At 42.0% G+C, this 18,416-nt stretch overlaps 1 protein-coding gene and 1 long non-coding RNA gene across 2 annotated transcripts; one reads left to right on the top strand and one right to left on the bottom strand.

Annotated features, from left to right (window-relative positions):
• Positions 1-1,242: 1,242 nt before the first annotated feature.
• LOC147321577 (coagulation factor XIII A chain-like) lies at positions 1,243-11,072 on the bottom strand. The gene is made up of 17 exons (XM_086305088.1): positions 11,025-11,072; positions 10,842-10,947; positions 10,467-10,643; positions 8,754-9,002; positions 7,735-7,853; positions 7,536-7,643; positions 6,701-6,875; positions 4,524-4,662; positions 4,288-4,391; positions 4,122-4,210; positions 3,889-4,042; positions 3,671-3,780; positions 3,084-3,249; positions 2,849-3,003; positions 2,376-2,512; positions 2,191-2,296; positions 1,243-1,287 (listed from the first exon to the last, which is right to left on the bottom strand). Exons 1-17 carry the CDS (start codon positions 11,070-11,072, stop codon positions 1,243-1,245), a joined length of 2,187 nt encoding a protein of 728 aa, XP_086161214.1.
• Positions 5,530-6,864, top strand: LOC147321578 (uncharacterized). Its single transcript, XR_015130876.1, has 3 exons — positions 5,530-5,674; positions 6,464-6,531; positions 6,703-6,864. It is a non-coding gene; the product is annotated as an uncharacterized LOC147321578 (long non-coding RNA).
• Positions 11,073-18,416: the final 7,344 nt, after the last annotated feature.

Here is an 18,416-nt window from a genome sequence, read left to right as displayed (position 1 = left end):
AAGTGTTTAATGTTTATCTGGAGACATGACCTGATGATGGTTTCTCAGAGGCCACGCAGATCTTTATCTAACATCTTCTACCTAAAACTTGCTGCTTTTGCTAAGAATAAACAGCAGAGTCTGTAAAGAAACTGGATTATATTTTCACAGCACAGATAGGACAATGATTAAGTGTTTGCTGTGTGAGAGGACACACACGTGAGCGAAGTCATGAAACCAGAAAAAGCTGCTAAAGTTAAACGAGCGGTTCCTTTCCTGTGGTCTCATTTCAGTTTATTTCCAGTGAACAAAGATCTTAATGGACAACTTGAAGGAGTTTGAATGTGCTTTTATTGTTAGTATTCAGCATCCGCATTGTTAAAAGGCATTCAAAGCACAAAGCAAAGAGTCAAATCACTGGTTTTCAATCAGGAGGGTAAAAAAACAGACGAGGTTACAGAGTTTCCCTGTGTCAGAGTGCAGGTCCAGCTCAGTTTGTCAAAGTTTGGGAGAAATTCATCACCTGAAAACGATCATTTTAGTGGTGACTGGGCACTGCAGTGAGTTTGGTTTTTCATTTGTGTCATTAATGATAAAGCTCAAAACCTTATTCTTCCTTTAAATATTATTGAAGCTTCAAACTTGTTTTGTTTGTTCAAAAAGTTCATAACAAGACAGAAAATCATTTGTGAACAATCGGCGACTAATTTTACAAACTCGGGGATTTTTCTGATGAAGTTTAAATGTCCACTGACAGAAAATGACACAAACTTCAAACACATTATGAAGGTAATGAAATGAGGTCCAAACATCTCGTTTAACCATGAAGCTCATATTGAACTCCATTTTGTAGGTTTTATGTAATAAATCTCTTTTAATGGATATTTTCTGAATCTAAAATATTTTTAGATATTTTACGTTTCATTGATTTGTAAAATCTGTTCTCAAATATGCCAAATGAAGTGCGACTGAAAACTCCGATTCTTATTTGTTATGTTATTTTCATAAAGTGTAGTTTATTCTAGCCATCCAGAGGAGGCGGAGTTATAGATGGTAAGAAATAAAGCTGTTTCAATATCAGAGAAGTGGAAAAACTCTGATCTTAAAAAGTTGCATAAACCTCTGTGAAATCTGTGGAATTAAAAAAAGTTACATTTGTACTTCAAAACTGATTTGTAAACGCGATCATTAAAGCGGTAACTTGTGCTCTTTCTTGGCTCCGCCCACTCATCCAGAAGTGGTGCTGATTGGTGGAAATGGTGATTACTTTGCAGGGTAAGGGATGTTGACCTCAACAAATCCAGACACCTGAGTAAAGACAAACAGATCAGCTCGTCATGAAAACAGTCGTTACAAACTTTCACACTTCCATGATATCAAACACCACGAGGCAGGATATCCAAAAAATAATGAAATAGACTCAATACTTGAAATGTGCAATTCACTTGTATTTTTATTTTTATTCCTATTTATTCTATTTATCCCCTTCGTATATTTTATTTATATTGTCTCTGTATTTATATGTGTGTGTGTGTGTGTGTATATATATATATATATAACATTCTGTAACTGTAACTTCGGTCGTTGCTGTGCTTTTTTGGAAACCGAATGTCCCAGAGGAACCCACCCGAGGGATTAATAAAGTTCTATCTTATCTTATCTTAAATATAATCAAAACCTAACAAAATGCTAAATAATATGAGTTCACTATGATTCTAACATCTAAGATTGAGTTTTTTGCATTGTTTTACTTTGAGCGGCTGTTTATAAGTTTGTAGTCTGTAGTTTTACTGTAGCTGTTTGAATCCTGCTTATAATTATAGTTTGTTGATAATATTTTAAATAAAAAACAAATAAACTGCGTTCAGATGCCTAATAAGATTAATTGCTAAATAAAAAATGAAAGAATTATGGTAAATAAAATCCCAGTGGCATGGTTTAACTAACATCTGTCGTCTCAAGTGCTTATCCGACCAATCAGCACGCAGTAGCAGAGTGCTTGTGTTTGATGGTCCAAATCAGTCTTTTATGTGTTGAACCAAAATAAAACACTGCGTCTCGGCGCCCTCTGGAGGCTCTGAGAGGATATTCTGAGGACACCAACCTGTAACCACACTTAACAATTTCAAGGAAGTAAGAGGGCGGGTGGAGGAAACTGGAGCCGTTCTGGTTTTAATGGCGAGAATCTACAGGTCAGGTTGTGCTGGTTACCTGACGGACTTCCTGGCAGTCCATCAACGCCGTGATCCGACGCAGTCCAGGCAGCCAAGGGATGAATGTCTCCTGCCAGGTGATGGTAGCCTGAGGAGGAATCTCTCTGAAAATCACACAGAGTAAAGTGTTCAACACACAGAACATCCCGCCGTCAGTGCACACAGCATCCGAGGCGTGTTTACCTGTAGTATTTAGACTTTGGACCTATGAGCCCAGCTCCCTCGAGGGATAGATTGACGCCACGCAGAGGAAAGCCGAAGTTGTTGGTGAACTCAACTTTGACACCCATCTCCTGGTTCAGCAGAGGCTCCCCGTTCAACTAGAGGAAGAGTCCAAAGTTACAGTCACTGTACAAAGTGTGTCCAGCACAGTCTGTCACAGAAAAACATACAAATATAAGCGGACCCCTTCTGCTAATTTCCAGATCCACATTCTCATTCCTGGACTCTACTAGAGCAGCTTTACATGCATCACAGTTCAAAATAATGCTTCTTTGTCTTATCACGGGCCTCGCTGCAGCCCTTCAGTACATCCTTTTAGCTCCTCCCCCTTTTAAAGCCAACTTTCTGGTCGCTTTGTTGGAGATATTTAACAGTTCTAAATAATTGACTGATGAAAGAAACCTCGCCATGTATTAGGCCTTTGTGAGCCTTACCGTCACTTTGAGGTCCGGGGTCTGCAGCTCCAGCACCTTTAAGTCAAGCACATGCAGGTTATCAGACTGTCCGCTCACAATGAAGCGCAGGCAGGTCTGAGAGCTCAGCTGGGTCTGGTACTCATAAGCTGGGATCTTAAACGGCACACTATAACCTGTAAAACAGAGAGAAATGCTAAAACCTTCATCACCAAATCTTCAGACTTTAAAACAACAAGATTCTGGTGGAGCTCACTCTGGTAGGGCAGCACAGTCACATCGAAGGTGATGTCTTTGAAGTGACTGGCCACAACTCCAGTGTAGAAGATGATGTCACAGTCCAGGTGAGCCGTCACGTTTCTGAGGACTTTACCCTGGTTCTTGAAGGTCGCTACCAGCTGCACATCCTGACCTATAACACACTGCAGATGAAGAGAGAGCCAAGTGAGCCACATGCGTTCTGGGTCTCCTCAGGACTTCTATGCTTTTAAATGCCTCGATTTTGGCTCAGGCTGAAAGGATTTATTTAAGACTAAACAAGACAAAGTAAAGCAGAATGTGGAGATCCTTCCTTGGTAGAAAGGCTCCTCATTCACGTGGCATGCACTGTCATCGTACTTAAATGGTCTCCACAGTAAACAGATGTGTAACGGAGCAATTTTGGGATGTATCAGACGTGCTGCAACTGTGTGATGGGCCACCTTTCCAGCACCTTGCATGAATAATTAGAGGCTCTGAGGGCAAACAGGGTCCCACCCAATATTAGCGGGGTGTTCCTAATAAAGTGAACTGTGCTCTACAAGTGCACAATTTGAATGTGAAGGTAGCAGACAGGTGTGTTACCGGCTCCACGATGAGGGTGACAGACAGGTCATCCTCAGGCACATCACTGTGATCCCTCTCACAGCCGAACCCCTCCGCCCGGGCCATGGTCGCCTCATCTTCTGCACTTCCTGTAATAAAAAAGCACAAACATCAAAGCTGATTCAGTTTATTAATAAACTGAAAAGTTTATTTATAATTGTGTTTGCTTGTTGGGTTTGATGCCCTGTGATTGTTACCTTCAGGGTACTTGTAGGTGTTTGTGATGTTGTTCTGTTGTTGTGAGCCCACAGCTTTGGTTAAAATTTTCTCTCCAACGTACGTCTTGTCCACTCTGAAGGGAGTCAGATTCCCGTACTTATCTCTCTTCAGGAAGACCACGTCACTGTTCACCTGGAGGAAACGATTTCAAGATATTGTGAAACTCTGTGCTGATCAGATATTGTCCCATTGGTTTTTATGCTTCGCTAACCTCAGCGAACACAAAGCCGCAGTCAAACGGGTAACACACGTGACCCTCCTTAATGGCAATGACCGGTGCTGGACCACAGCGGAAAAAGCCTACGAACAAGCACAGACCTGTTAGCTCTCTGTTTAACTGTTGTTTCTTAATCTGTGCGCTCATCTGTTTGTCTCACCGTCACTGGTCTCCTGAGGCGTGGAGTCAACCACCTGCCATCCTTCCAGCCCGGGCGGCAAATCAGGACGCTTAATCATCACCTCGTTCCAGCAGTGGTAGTTCCTGCAGAGAGAGGCAGTGTAGCTAGTGCACTCCCAACGCTGGTCTCGAGTTCAAACACATGGGAAAAGGTGTCCAGCACTGAAGTCTTTCCCAAACCAAGCTCACAGGAACATTGTAATTATGATACAGTACCAGATGGAGTCCCTGGTGTTGCGTCTGTCTGGGGTGCCATCAGCATTGAAGATGAGGTCAGTCTTCAGGTTGCCCGTGTTGTCATGAGCTGAATTGTAGTTGGTGATGACCCTTGCTGGGATGCCAAGGCATCTGAGGACTGCAAGGATGTGAAATATATAAAAGCTACATTGTTTATTCAGGTTTTTGTTCCTGCAGAATTTCAATCAGTGCCTTGAATGAGCCACAGCCTAATTTGATCTGTGGTGCAGACTAATAAAATGGTTGCATAATCAATATCTTTGTACAGTAGATCAGTACAAGTAAACTCTAAAATGTAATGAGCCAAACACTTATGAAAATAAATCATCATCAGCATGTGTAATTACACATGCATGACAGTTCACTTAGTTTGAGTCTTTTTATGAAGGTGTTATGTGGTCACTGTAGTCATGTTGGGTCTCTCTGAGAGTTTTTGTTGCTGTTGTCATTGTTTTAGATCTTTTTGATGGATGGCTAAACAGCAGGGATATTAAATGTGAATGTGAAAAAGTTGCAGACCGACCCCTCATATCAACAGATGTTTTTTTTTCTTTTTCGTACCAATACTTTTGTAATTTTTTAATAAAGCCATACAGTTTAACCTTCATTCTATGAATATTTTCTGAGTTACACACAGGGGTTGGTTGAAATTCTTACTTTTGTCCAACATTTCTGATTCCTCACAACTTCAAGTACAGGAGAGATCCAGGTGAAATTTCGGGGAGGAATCATAGCAAGAGGAGGAGCCTTCTGTCAATATTTAGGTTTAAAGAAAACCTTCCAAATAACTTTTCTGAGATGGGCAAACAGCTGCCCATCTCATATGATGAAAACATTTAAAAGGTAGAGCGTGTAAAAATTTTCACTGCTGCATATCGGTACGCTGAGTTTGGTTTTCTTACTCCTCACAAAAGAAGTGTGTAATCCAAGCAACAGTTGCTGCTATAGGACAAACATGTTTTAGTCAGCCAGGAGCAACCAAAAACATCACAATTAGACTGTTCCCCAGAGTGTTTCTACTATTGTTTGAACTGGATCCGCCCTGGAGTTTTTCCCAATCTGTGGAAGGCTGTAGGTCCAGTATTAACCTCAGTCACTGAATCTCACTGACAGATGACAACAATAGTGAGGTGAGTTGTTGGTAAGCGCCACCATTTTTGGCACTGTTAGCCTCTGTTAGCCTCTGTTAGCTCCTGTTAGTCAAACTTTAATTAAACTTCGTTTGAAGTGGATGCAAATTTGTTGGACTCCAATATTTAGTGAATAAACTTTCATAAAAACTGTTAATGTTATCAAACTGTTTATCGAAGGAAAGTGTGATTGTTAGGATGCTTGAGCCTAACGCTAGCTAGCATAATTTTAGCTTATAGCTAGCTGTAGTTGTTTAGCCGGCACTTGTCAGCTATCTGGAGACGGGAGGGTCACATGTTCAATTTTGTGATAATTGTGATAATATCAGGAATAAATGAGCATGTTTATGCATGTTTTTGTTTTTAGAGCCCTGACTTCAGTCGAAGAAATGAATGAAATTTCATTGCGATGTCGGTGGCGTTGTTCTCGTCATTTGCAATTTTGCTTCTTTGATAAACGGGACTCTCAGATGATGTGAACAACTTCACCTCTCCTCTGCCTTTGGCACACTATATATATGTAAAGTCAGAAGGGAGATGTTCTCCTCGGCTCCTCTATTTAAATATGATGGAGTAACTTGTTCCTATATATTTTTAAAATATTGCTTATCAGTTCATAAGAATGCATATTTAGCTTCCTCTAAGAATCATTTTCTTATTAAATTACATTAAAAAATTACTGAGTGTTCCTCTAATGTTTATTGTCTTTCTTTTAAAAATCGTTTTCTTGGAGCAATTGTAAAATTGATTTGCTTGCATTTTTTAATAGTATTTAAATGTGTTTTTCAGCCCTGAAATGTAACGTTTGAAAGCTCCTGAACCTATGAAGTTATGAAGCTTATAAAATTACTGGAAAAGTAAGTAAAAAGTACCCAATATGTTCCTAACCCTATGTAGTTTGAGGGCCTGTAAGTCTGAAAGTACTCACAGAATGAAGGTAACATTTTATGCTGAAGTTACTGCAGTTAAAAGTCAGCTGATTCTGAGGAGGTGAGGCGGGATGAAGTAAACAGAGCACATGCTTACAGGTGTTGAAGACTCCAGCGTACACCCAGCACTGAGCGAAACAGACCGGGACTCCGGTGTTGGCGTACTGCAGCAGGATTTTGGTGCTGCCAGTCCAAGACGTCGGGGGTTTGCCCATGGAATAGTCATTGCTCCAGTTCCCAACCATCACACCGTTATCATCCTGAGAGTTCATCTGCAGGAGCGGGCAGGTCAAAGGTCAGCAAAAAATAACTGACTTCTCTTTTTTAAGGAATTCAACCTCTCATCTCTGGTGTGGTACCCCACAAGGTCCTGCTGCTGCACCTTTCATTGAGCGGTTGTACCCTACAGCAGCCGGTCTTGTACAATCTATCACGTTCACCAGTGACTTCTTTAGGTTCAGTTCTGTTTATGTTGGGCCAAAACAAAAGGAACCGACCTGATTTGAAAGGTAACAATATGCTTGTTTAGCATGTGGTGAAAATCCCACCTGACCTGCCTAAACCCATTTGTTCTTCTTGACCTTGTGCAGTTTAAGAGCTTAATGTACTGGTATGAGACTGGAGCAGGGGACCCAGAGAAAACCCACCAGGCAAGGGGAAAACAAAACCCCGCTGAAACCCAGAACCTGCTTGCATCAAGGCAACGACAAAGTCTTAAAATCAAGACATTAGATTGAATATTTCACCCTATTTCTTTTAGTGTTTGGTCAAACATTGACTTATTTGTCCTGTAAGTGCACCTTAAATCTAGAAGATAGGGTGAAACTGCATTTTGATCTTTGAAAAAGTGCAAATAGCTAACTTGAGGTCGTTTTCCCATTGCTATGACTGTGGTGACACAGTTAATCAGTACTCAGGCTCTGTATTCTCACCATGGCAGATCCCACCCTGACCAGCTTGACAACGTTGCCCCGGTCGTAGATTGGCATCTGAGACGCATCCAGGACGAAGATACAGGCGTCCAAAATGCCGCGCTCAAACTGCAAAGAGTGCATTTTAATTAATTATAAGCTGATAAATTAATCAATAAATTACTTTATTGTTTTTATGTGATCAAGTATTTGTACTTACCTGCCCAAATGTCCATGGACGGTCTACCACAGAGCTAGATGAACCCTGGTAGATCACCCCTTCATCATTCAGGACGTACTCCTGTCTTTCTGCTTCATTAGGAAGAAACACGTGATCGTCTGCAAACAGAAACGCTTTGCTGTAAGAACTTTCATTTGGCTACAAAGGCATCGTGATATCCATTTGTAAATGTCAGTCAAACACAGAGACCTAGAGTTCATTATCATCTAGATCCACAGAAAAATACAACGGTGTGTCATCTGCATAACTATGGTAACAAATGCTGAGCTGTCTTATAAGGTTTCTGAGCAGCGGCATGGATAAGAAGAAATGTACCAGATCAAGACGCCTGCTTTGTGGAACTCCACAGAAACCTCACTGATCCCCAATCTCCACAGATGATCAACAACCCACTGTTCCTGCTGGTGAATGTGGATTTTATGATCTGTCGTATTGAAGGCCTCATTCAGTCTCTAAAATGTTCTATAACCAGACTGTACTTACCACTGTTTCCATCTTTCTTTAAGAAACCACTACATTTGTACAAATATTACGGGAGGTTGGATATTTGTCTGTAATCAGTATATTTGTGGTTTAACTAAAGGGCATTTTAAAGCAGAGGGAGAGTTTGCTTTCTCAAGTAATGGATCAGTGATCATCGTGACAGGCTTGACGATAAATTATAAATGTAAACAAGGTCATCAGTGCGAACAGTGGGATCTGAGATATGTTTTTGCCTGATGAGGTGAATCAATTGGTTGAAAACGTTGACACATTTGTCAGAGGTATGATGGACGTCTGACAAACTCTGGAAGAGCTATGACAGATATTTCACACCTTTGATATTATTATAAAGGGTCACTTTTGTGTAACTATGAGATGTATGAAAAATTATGCAATGAAAAATGTATGTCATTTATCTTTGGCAGACTGAGGTGCAGATGAAGCTGCACTGATTCTGATCATGATTTTACTTTTACTCTACCAGCAGGGGGCAGTAAGCGCAGAGGAAATGGTACCTGGACACCAGGCGTTGAAGAGCAGGTACAGGTCAGTGGTGGGGTCCCTCTTTGAGCGCTGCATGCCCATGCCAGTGGAGATGGCCACGTACACCTGAAACTTCCCCACAATGGCGGCGGCATCTGGTGTGATGCCGAACATCACAGATGTACCCTGAGATTGCAGAATCCGGCCTGACCACGAACTGCTGCCACGGTTACCGAAGGTCACCATCACCAGGGAGCCCTTATTGGGCGAAGGATCGGAGCCTGATGGAAGAGTTATTTTTTAATTCTTTATTTATCCAGGTGAAAAAATCATTTCCAAAGAGAGGCGTGGCATCATTTCTCATTGTAATAAGAAAAATGCAATGGGATGTTTTTACGTTACAACGTTGGGGCGATCGTGGCTCAAGAGTTGGGAGTTCGTCTTGTAATCGGAAGGTTGCCGGTTCGAGTCCTGGCTCAGACAGTCTCGGTCGTTGTGTCCTTGGGCAAGACACTTCACCTACCGCCTACTGGTGTTGGCCAGAGGGGCCGATGGCGCGATATGGCAGCCTGGCTTCTGTCAGTCTGCCCCAGGGCAGCTGTGGCTACAACCGTAGCTGCCTCCACCAGTGTGTGAATGTGAGAGTGAATGAATAGTGGCATTGTAAAGCGCTTTGAGGTGTCCCGAAAAGCACTATATAAATGCAATCCATTATTAAAAACACATTTTTAGGAGTTGGTTATTTCTACCTTACATCAATAAAAATAAACACATAAAAATACATAAAATCCTGGTCAAACAGGTTACATTTTTATATTTTAAAGACTTCAGTTCGTGTATTTGAGGCCAGATGTGTGTGAACATCTGTCAGCTCTGCAGTTGTGTGTTTAACATGGAGTGTTTCCTAATGGCCGGGCCGTGGGGAGAGCTGTGTACTAATTAAGCAGCCAAACGAATGTGAAGCTGCTTAATGAACTGACGGCCGTCTGATTGCTCAGTGGGCGACTGTTAACGAGCGTCTCTTCATCAGCTAATTGCTTAATGAGGGAGCACCCCCCCCCCCCCCCCCCGACACACACACACATGTGTCAGTTTAGAGGAAAATGTTAATTAGCAACACTCAGACCAGGCAGAGGAACAAAATGAGAAAAAATGACCTGAGATACTAAAAACTGTGTGTGAACAAAATCCCTCGATTGGACTGATCTGCAGGTGTCCGGGTTACAAGTTCCTGATCGCTGTTAATGCTCAGGTAGGTAGAGCAGGTGGGGAGGAAACCTTAAACAGTTCACTGTTCACCAAACTGGAAAAGGACGGATAAGCTGCCATCATACAGTTTAAGGCAAACTATAATCCCAACAATACCAAAACCAAAGCCACACTGGTCTTTGAGGATTCTCTGAAATATGGCAGGGGGGTCTCACAACAAGCATACGAATCATGCAAGCGTAAAAAGACACCAAATGTTTAAAAATTAAGGGAATTTTAAACTGCATCAGTAGCCTCTTGCAAACATTTGTTTCAATTTCGTTATTTTACTCTATGAAAAATACCAACGATAACAGAGTTTGATGTTAAATAGTATTTTTGCACCAATGAGGTGACTTCCAGTGAAAACATTGCATATCTCAGCGTGGTGTGCAGCGTGTCCTTAAAAACATCTGAGAGCACTGGACAGACGAAGTTTGAGGCCTTAAAAGCTCTACGGCACATGAAGAGTATCGAAGCCCAGAGTTCAAACTCACCAATCGTAAACTCGATGTGGAAGTCGTCCTCCGGAGCCAGCGGGCGGTTGAAGGTCACCTGCATGACGAACTCCTGACCACGGCGCACCACCAGGTTCTGCATGTAGTAGTCGGTGGTGTAGTGCTTCGGCTTGTTGACGTCCTGACACATGTTGATTTTCAGTGCCTCCAGCAACACTGAGGGGGCGGGGACAAAGCAGAGGACGCTGGTCATCGACTGGCAGCCATGACAGCTCCTCGCTTCAGAGTGTTGCAGAGTACTCAACAACAAGACAATGCAAGGCCCGCCACACGATAAAGGAGGTGCTAACATAAAACAACAGGGCTGGAAATGAGCAGGTGCGCTGTAAGACAGGTGACGCAAGCGGGTCTCACCTCCACCAGGTGCAAACGCTCTGGGCGTGACCTCAGATTCAGCAACGCCTTCAAAAGGTTCAAATTCTGGAACAACATCTGAATATGACAGGTTGGAGGTCGGCAGCTGGAGGAAAAAAAGTCAGGCAATCACTCGTTTTCGGTTAAATTCAAAATGAACTGTTAATTTTGTTGTGAGGCTACCGGCTTGGCGTAGCGCCCCTTCTGGGTTTCAGCGGTTGGACCAGTCATGGTTGTCAAAGGTCAAAGGTTACACTGGGGTGATTGGTCAAAGAAAAAGAGAGCAAAAGTGCAGGAAAGAAATAAACACGGAGTTTATAGCATCGTATTGTTTAATATATTCTTATGTATCTTTCTGTTACTTAAAATGAAAGACGACAATTATTTACAATGTAAATAGAAAAACTAATAATAACAATATAATGTAAGAATGATTTCCAATGTAAAATATGAATAATTATTATTTACACTGTAAGTAAATAAGTCAGTGCAGCGGGAGCAGGTACAACCTCTGCTCGAGCTTCACTCACCGCTCTGATGAAGAGGAGCTCGTCCTGCTGCGTCTCTGATCAGGTGCTGATCGAGTCGACTTCAGCATCACTTTATAGCCACACACACTTCCTCTTTTCACTCACACACACTGGGTTTCCCGTCACTTCTGAGGACTCGCACTGAACAGCTCATGACCCAGTAGGTGGCCTTGACCCACCCGATCATGTCGTAGCACCCACAGTGGGCGGAGGTCACGCTGACCTCTGGCTCCATTCAAAACTTCCATTAGAAATTCTCAGATTTTAGTTGCAGCACAAACTGAATTAACCATCTTAAACCCAACAGAAACAAAACTGCTAACGTGATTGAATCCTATGGTTAAAGTATATGAAATCAATAAAATTCTAGTTCAATTTTTTCTTTGTTTTCTGGTCGAGTCTTCACGGCGTTGCTTCACCTCGTTGAGGTTTGCAGCGTTCGTGCTGCTGCGCTCGGACCTTCGTGCTGCTGACTGGTCCGAGCTTCAGCTGTGGGACACAGACGAGCTGGTGTGCGCTCAGATCATCCTCCCTCCAGCGTGCTGAAGCTGTTTGAGGTGTTTGTGCCGCGTTTGGTCTCGTTTGAAGGACGTTGTTCTTATTTCGTTCAGATGCAGCTTTGCAAACCTAAGCCATGCTGCCATGTTCTTGTTAGAGAGAGGAAGCTTCTAATTGTGCTGTCATGAACTTTAACCTTTAACATGCTGACTGGGACCGTTTGGGTTGTTTGGGGCTTCTCTGAGCGTTCCACAGTCTGATGTTCGCTCCTGGGAGGACTGACGCCGTCTTTAATGTTTTCCAAATAAAAGATCTTTCTCAGGTTAGGATGACAGACCTGAAAGCTCCACACATACACACTGTGAAAACATCTGCTTTTACTGAGATGCTCACACTGATGATGATCAAGTGCATTCGAACACCAGCACTTGGGTGATACTTCATTCCTGTTGAAGCAGTAAGGATGGTTTTCACAGGCTGCAGTGTTTGTTAAATGATAAACACACGGTGCAATAATCTGAGGCTGTATTTATGTGAAAGTAAGATCTGCTGCAGTGACCATAGTACAGGTACAATGATGTCAGTACTTGGGTTCTGGAGGTTCTTCGGTCATCTGCACTTTCACGTCGGCCCCTGGGCTACAGTCTGGGCTAGCATGCTAAGGCAAAGCTAGCCCAGACTGAGCTTCAAACGCAGTGACGAGCAGCCTCCATTTCTGAAGTAGACTCGCTTTAAAGTCTCTTCGGGCAGGTTTTCATCTTTTCTCTGTGTAGTTGTACAAACACTAACACAAAGATCGCGTGTGCCTCAGGTTTATACTGTTAACTGTTAATTATGTGACAAACGTAATGTAGCGAGTTACTGTCTGCAGGGAGTGACCCTCAACATAATGTAATACACTGCACCATGAGGACAGAGGTTTATGTTCACATTGGTGACTTTTGTTGGTCGCTGTGTGGCTCAGACGTGAACTTTGAGTTTGTGTCTTTATTTCTTGCTGTTTTAAATGTTTGTTTTAAAAAATCCGCCTGTTTTAAAATTTGTTGTGTGTAATGTGCAACAGTCAGTGTGATGCTGCTGAACACTGCTGACCAGCCATCAGCTGGTTTCAGCACCTTAACCAACAAACCCTGCTCTGCACTCATGTTGCAGCCGTTCCCACCGTGCTGCAGACGTTTATGCTCTAATGTTAAAAACAGAAAGTCATGCAGCTTCCATAAATCTGTTTCCTCTGACTCTGATCAGGTCGCCCTGACATGACACGCTGCTCCTGATTGGTCTAATCAGCCACTTCCTGTTTGGTGCCTGACACTAGAATAAGCAGAAAAGCTCAGATATGATTAACTCTGAGTTTAAACCTCCTGTTTAAAATAAAATAAGCTCCCAAAAACATCATTTTTAAAACCTGTCAGGCAGATTCAGTCCGGATGTCTGCAGATGTTCATAAACACAGAAGCTCAGATTTTGTGGAGGCCGATGAAAATCAGGAAAATCTTTATGTTATGATACAGGATGAAACCTTACAGCAGGCCGCCGTCGACCAAGCTTTTTGTTTATACAGCACCAAATAACAACAACATATTGTACAGTAGGTCGTACAATAACACACAGAGAAAAACCCAACAATCATATGACCCTCTGTGAGCACTTTGGCCACAGTGGGAAGGAAAAACTCCCTTTTAACAGGAAGAAACCTCCTGCAGAACCAGGACATGCTGTGGAAGATGTCACAGCATGTAGGTGGAGCAGCGTGGTGGCATCGTCCTCACTCGCTCCACCAGCTACACCCTGCTAGCACCGGCTCGGACCCTCTGCTCCTTCTCTGGTTTAGTTTGTTGTCTCTGAGATTCACAAAGTTGCTGAGCAGAGATTTTGTTTTGGTCCACACTGATGTGACAGCATCACTAAGTTCCTGCAGATTTGCTGGAAAATGGGACGATAACATGATCTTCAATAAGCTGGACATGATGTGCTGGTTATATGGACCAGAACGAATTTACTTTAAGACGTAAACGTGACACTGATCTGAGAAAAAAGCTTTCCAAACTAAGTCCAGTTGTGATATTTTAGGGTCGGCAGAACTTGTAATGTTGTAAATATTATGAGGTAATAGGTGCAGAAATGTTTGACACAAAGCTATGAAACAGGATGAAAAGAACAGAAATAAAGAAATATTCTTTGATGAAGAGACAAAAAAATCAAGAACATTAAAAACTGGACATCAAAGGATCAAATACACTGCAAACAAAAGTGCATTTTATTGTTGTCATGTAGCTTGTAGCTCACAAACTACGGCCACCAGATAAACCTGAAGTATTTTATTTATTACTTTACAGATATAATCGTTTTATGTGATGTGTAATCAGTCACCAGATGAAATGATGACACATGATTTTTGATTGGAGGCCCGTTTGTCTCCCAGAGGACAGTCACCGTCTCTCACCTCCGTCTGAGTCATCACGACTAGCTCAGGGTTTTATTGTCTGTCAGCAGATCTGAAATCTGAGGGAAAAAAGAGACAAACAGAAGGACAAACAGGCAGAAAGCAGAACAAAGGCAGATAAAAACAAGGACAGAAGACGACAATGAACTGTCAAGAAGATAAATGCTGTTTAGAGGAGCTGTTTGAGGTCAACTGGTGTCTGAAAGAGAGGAAGAAGGAGGAAAAGAGGAAGTGAGAGCAGGAGGTCACACAGCTCCTCTGACATGTCGACTACATTATCAATAAAGTCAACAGATACAAGCTGAAACTCACCAGTCAGCAGATGTTCACCACAGAAACTTCCACAGATACCTAGCTTTAGTATATATGTGTGTGTGTGTGTGTGTGTGTGTGTGTGTGTGTGTGTGTGTGTGTGTGTGTGTGTGTGTGAGAAAACAAACAGACAAAAGTAAAATTTAGAAAAGGTTGTAAAAGTTACAAGATTTGGCAAATGATTATTATACAGATTTGAATATTATAAAAAGGACCAGACAACCAATCAAACAAACACAAAACTAACTAATAAACTAACAAAGAACCAACCAATCAAGTTTTTGAGATTAACAATCAGATTTGTCGTTTTTAATATTCCATCATTTTAATGGGTGACTTCAACATTTTAACTTTAGAGGAGTAAAAATCAGAAACAGGATCTCAGAATGACCGAGAAAACCGTTAACGAGCAGCAGGCCGTCAAGGGTCAAAGGTCACCTCACAGCTGTAAGCAAACATGATGCAGACAAAAGAAGAAGAACTCGCACCACTTAATAACAAACAGCGTGAAAAACTTAGAGCTGAACTCTTCAGGTGAACCTTTAATCAGTTTATGGCTGCTGACAAAAAGGATAAAATTATTATTAAAATTATTACATAAAAATATTGAAACATTACAGGAAATAAGCTCTAAAAAATATGAGACAGTAAAATAAAAAATGCTGATTAATGAAAAGGTGACAGTAACTCTGGACGAGCGACGCAGTGACAAATATGTGGCCTGAAAGCCAAAAACAAAACTATGAAACAAAAGTAGGAACCATCACTGATCTGCTGCAGTCAGAGATGACTCGTCAGGTTTCTCACTTTGTGTCTCACTGTCTAAACAAGCTGCTCTTTACATGCAGACGTGATGAACGACGCAGGCCTCAGCGTCAGTAATAAATACATATTTTATAATAATTTCAAATAGAAGAAGTTATTTTAAATATTTATATTTAAAATAAATTAAAGTACAAATACTTCAATATTTAAAATATTTAAAATATTGAAGTATTTGTACACATGTGGAATAAACTTGTTACATAAGAGTCCAGGAAAAGGAAATGAGAGGATTTAAAAAAAAGAAAGACTGTGCAGCAGGATAAAAACATGAAAAGTTAAAACGTGTCAAATAAAAACAAACGTGTGATATAAAGTAAGAAATGTGAAAGAAAAGGAAAAAACATCAAATATAAAAGCAGAAATACATGAAGAACATGTGAGTTGGTTACTTTGAACTGGGGAGCGGCTTCACTTACTTAAAGAGCACAAAGGTTGCTGGTTCAGTTCCAGCCAGAGACAAAACCTCCTCTGCGGGGTTACATCACGAAGCTGAATAAATATGCGAGCCCACCTGAAAGCATCGTTTTATTGGAACTCTGACTTGCAGTTATGTGTTTCTGCCAGCAGATGGCGCAGCTCACTGAGAAAACAAACGGAGGCAGAGGGGGTGATGACGATGATGCCACAGCCTTTTCTTACAGGGCCAGATTCACCTGCTGAGCACACGCAGACAGCAGAACACCTGAAACACATCTCATCATGCTTACCTGTGGAGGTGAGGCCCCTCCCCCTGCTGGTTCAGAGAGAAGAAGAAGAATCAACACTACGTGTTCGTTCTGGGAGGTATGATGCGGTTTCCTGTGGTCACCAGCAGGGGGCGCTGATGACTCTTACAGAGTCAGAAGTGGGGCAGGAGGTGAGGAAGCAGAGTCCAGCTCTGTGCCCGCTGCGGATTGGACGGCAGCATTTGAAGGTCAAAGTCAAAGTCAAGGAACAAGGTCAAACACACACACACACACAAATTTGACATCCCTCAAAGGAGATCACATTGATTTAAAAAATTGATGTGTGTGTGTGTGTGTGTGTGTGTGTGTGTGTGTGTGTGTGTGTGTGTGTTTGCTGCAGAGCCTCGGGGAAACATCTGTGTTAAAATGCAGCAACGAAGTTGGTTTCACATCCAGCTGACGTCAGCAGGAGGAGGAGATATGATCCCCACCATGTGTGTTTCATTCACACACACACACACACACACACACACACACACACACACACACACACACACACACACACACACACACACACACAGTCAGCCAGGGGACGTCTACTGCTGGTATCCATCAGTTTCATTCCTGGACTCAGCTTTGCTTGATTCGCAGCTCAGAATAATCCTTCTTTATCTGGTCCAGCCTGTCAGTTCATCCTCTGCCTGAAACAGGCTGTTTACAGCTTCCTCGTAGACATAAGACAGCGATCATCAGTGTTTATGGAGGACCAGTGATCAGGTCTGTCATGAGCTGAAGACCCCAATGAGAAAGCTTTAAACAGAAAAACAATGATCGTAAAAATGACTCCGACTCTAAAGAGGAAAGAATAGCCACAAGTGACCAAATAGATCCAAAAGAAAAACAAGCAGAAACAACAAAGACCAACAAACAAGAGACTCACAGCTTAAACTGTCACAAAGAGACACAAACTGAGCAAGAAGAGGATAAAGAGACTGAAATAAGTGCAGGAAATGACCAACAAGAGACAGAAAGAGACACCAAGAACACAAAGAGGCACAAAATGACACAAAGAAACTTAATCCTACAAAAAAACAAGAACATGCCAAAAACACCCAAAAACAGCCAGAATGGTGGAAAACAGGCACAAAACAGCCAGAAATGCAGTAAAAAGATGCAAAAGAGCCAAAAGATCAGGAAGAGAAGCAAAACTGCTCGTCTACAACCGCTCAGTGTCATGTGGATGTGGGCGGAGCCAGTCGGCAGGTCGGTCACATGTGATGAGGGACCGAACGTGTTCACCTGAGCTTCCTGAGACCGCCCCCTGAGGGCTCCACGCTCAGGACGCCGGCCTCTGTTCGGGCCTTTTGGCGGCTGTTTCGTGATCGTTCGTCTTTTGATCCTCGATGATGCTTTTTGGCTCTTTTTGGTTATTTGTGTTTTTTTTGTGCAGTTTTATATTTGTTTGCTGTTTTCTGGCTGTTTTTGGTGCTTTTCCTGTGATTTTGTGGTCCTTTTATGGCCGTCAGTTTTTATTTTGTGGCTGTTTGTTTAATCATCGTTTGTGTCTTTGTGATGCTGGTTTCTGCGTGTGGTGATGTTCTGTTGTTCTATTTGTTGTTATTTTGTGTCTGTTGTTATTGTTTTGTGTCTTTGTGATCATTTCTATGTTTTTGGTCGTTGTGTATTTTTTTTGGTCAGATATTACGTTTGTAAAGATGCCCCGCCCCCTCCGTAAATATGACCGGCCCACCCAACATCAGTGATCAGCAGTAATGTTATGATGTTGAGTATGATGCTGTGTTATTCTCATCGTCTGCAACATCAAAGTGACGGCAGAATGAATGAATGTGTGATATCAGTGTGAACGACTTCAGCTCCTTTTGGCCTCTTTGACGCTCACACTTTGACCTGGAGTGTAAATTCTTGTCTGAGGCCTTTAAATATATGTTTAATAATAATAAAATAATATAAATATAAAATAAAATAAAAGTTAATTAATAATTAATTAATAGTTAATAGAAGAATTCACATTATTTTCATAACAAATTAAATAATTCTCAGTGCAGTACCAGAAATGACCACCAGGAGGAAACTGAACAGAAACACACCTGTGAAGATTCGGCCTCAGGCGTTTGAGGGGAGGAGCTTAACTTCAAACACAAAAGGTCCAACTAAAGAAATAAAAATAAATCCAGTTTATTAATAAGAGAAGGGGGCGTGTCCAGCCAATCAGAGCGCATGTCCCATAATAACCCAAACACAGTAGGGGAACTATTTTCCTATAAAGGCCGGTGTAGGTATT

The sequence above is a fragment of the Aulonocara sp. 'chitande type north' Nkhata Bay genome, linkage group LG9, assembly GCF_057382095.1.
Source record: "Aulonocara sp. 'chitande type north' Nkhata Bay isolate Kocher_YH1m ecotype deep benthic linkage group LG9, A_spYH_male_GT1.1, whole genome shotgun sequence".
Taxonomy (NCBI): Eukaryota; Metazoa; Chordata; class Actinopteri; order Cichliformes; family Cichlidae; genus Aulonocara; species Aulonocara sp. 'chitande type north' Nkhata Bay.
The sequence above is the reverse complement of the archived record's forward strand: the minus strand, read 5'-3'. Positions and strand labels throughout refer to the sequence as shown.

Coding starts and splice junctions, on each gene's coding strand:
- LOC147321577 (XM_086305088.1), bottom strand. CDS start 11,072: ATGACTGGTCCAACCGCTGAAACCCAGAAGGGGCGCTACGCCAAGCCG. Junction 7,854..8,753: donor CTTCAACGCCTGGTGTCCAG/GTACCATTTCCT, acceptor TTCTGTTTGCAG/ACGATCACGTGTTTCTTCCT. Junction 2,297..2,375: donor CCAAAGTCTAAATACTACAG/GTAAACACGCCT, acceptor TGTGATTTTCAG/AGAGATTCCTCCTCAGGCTA.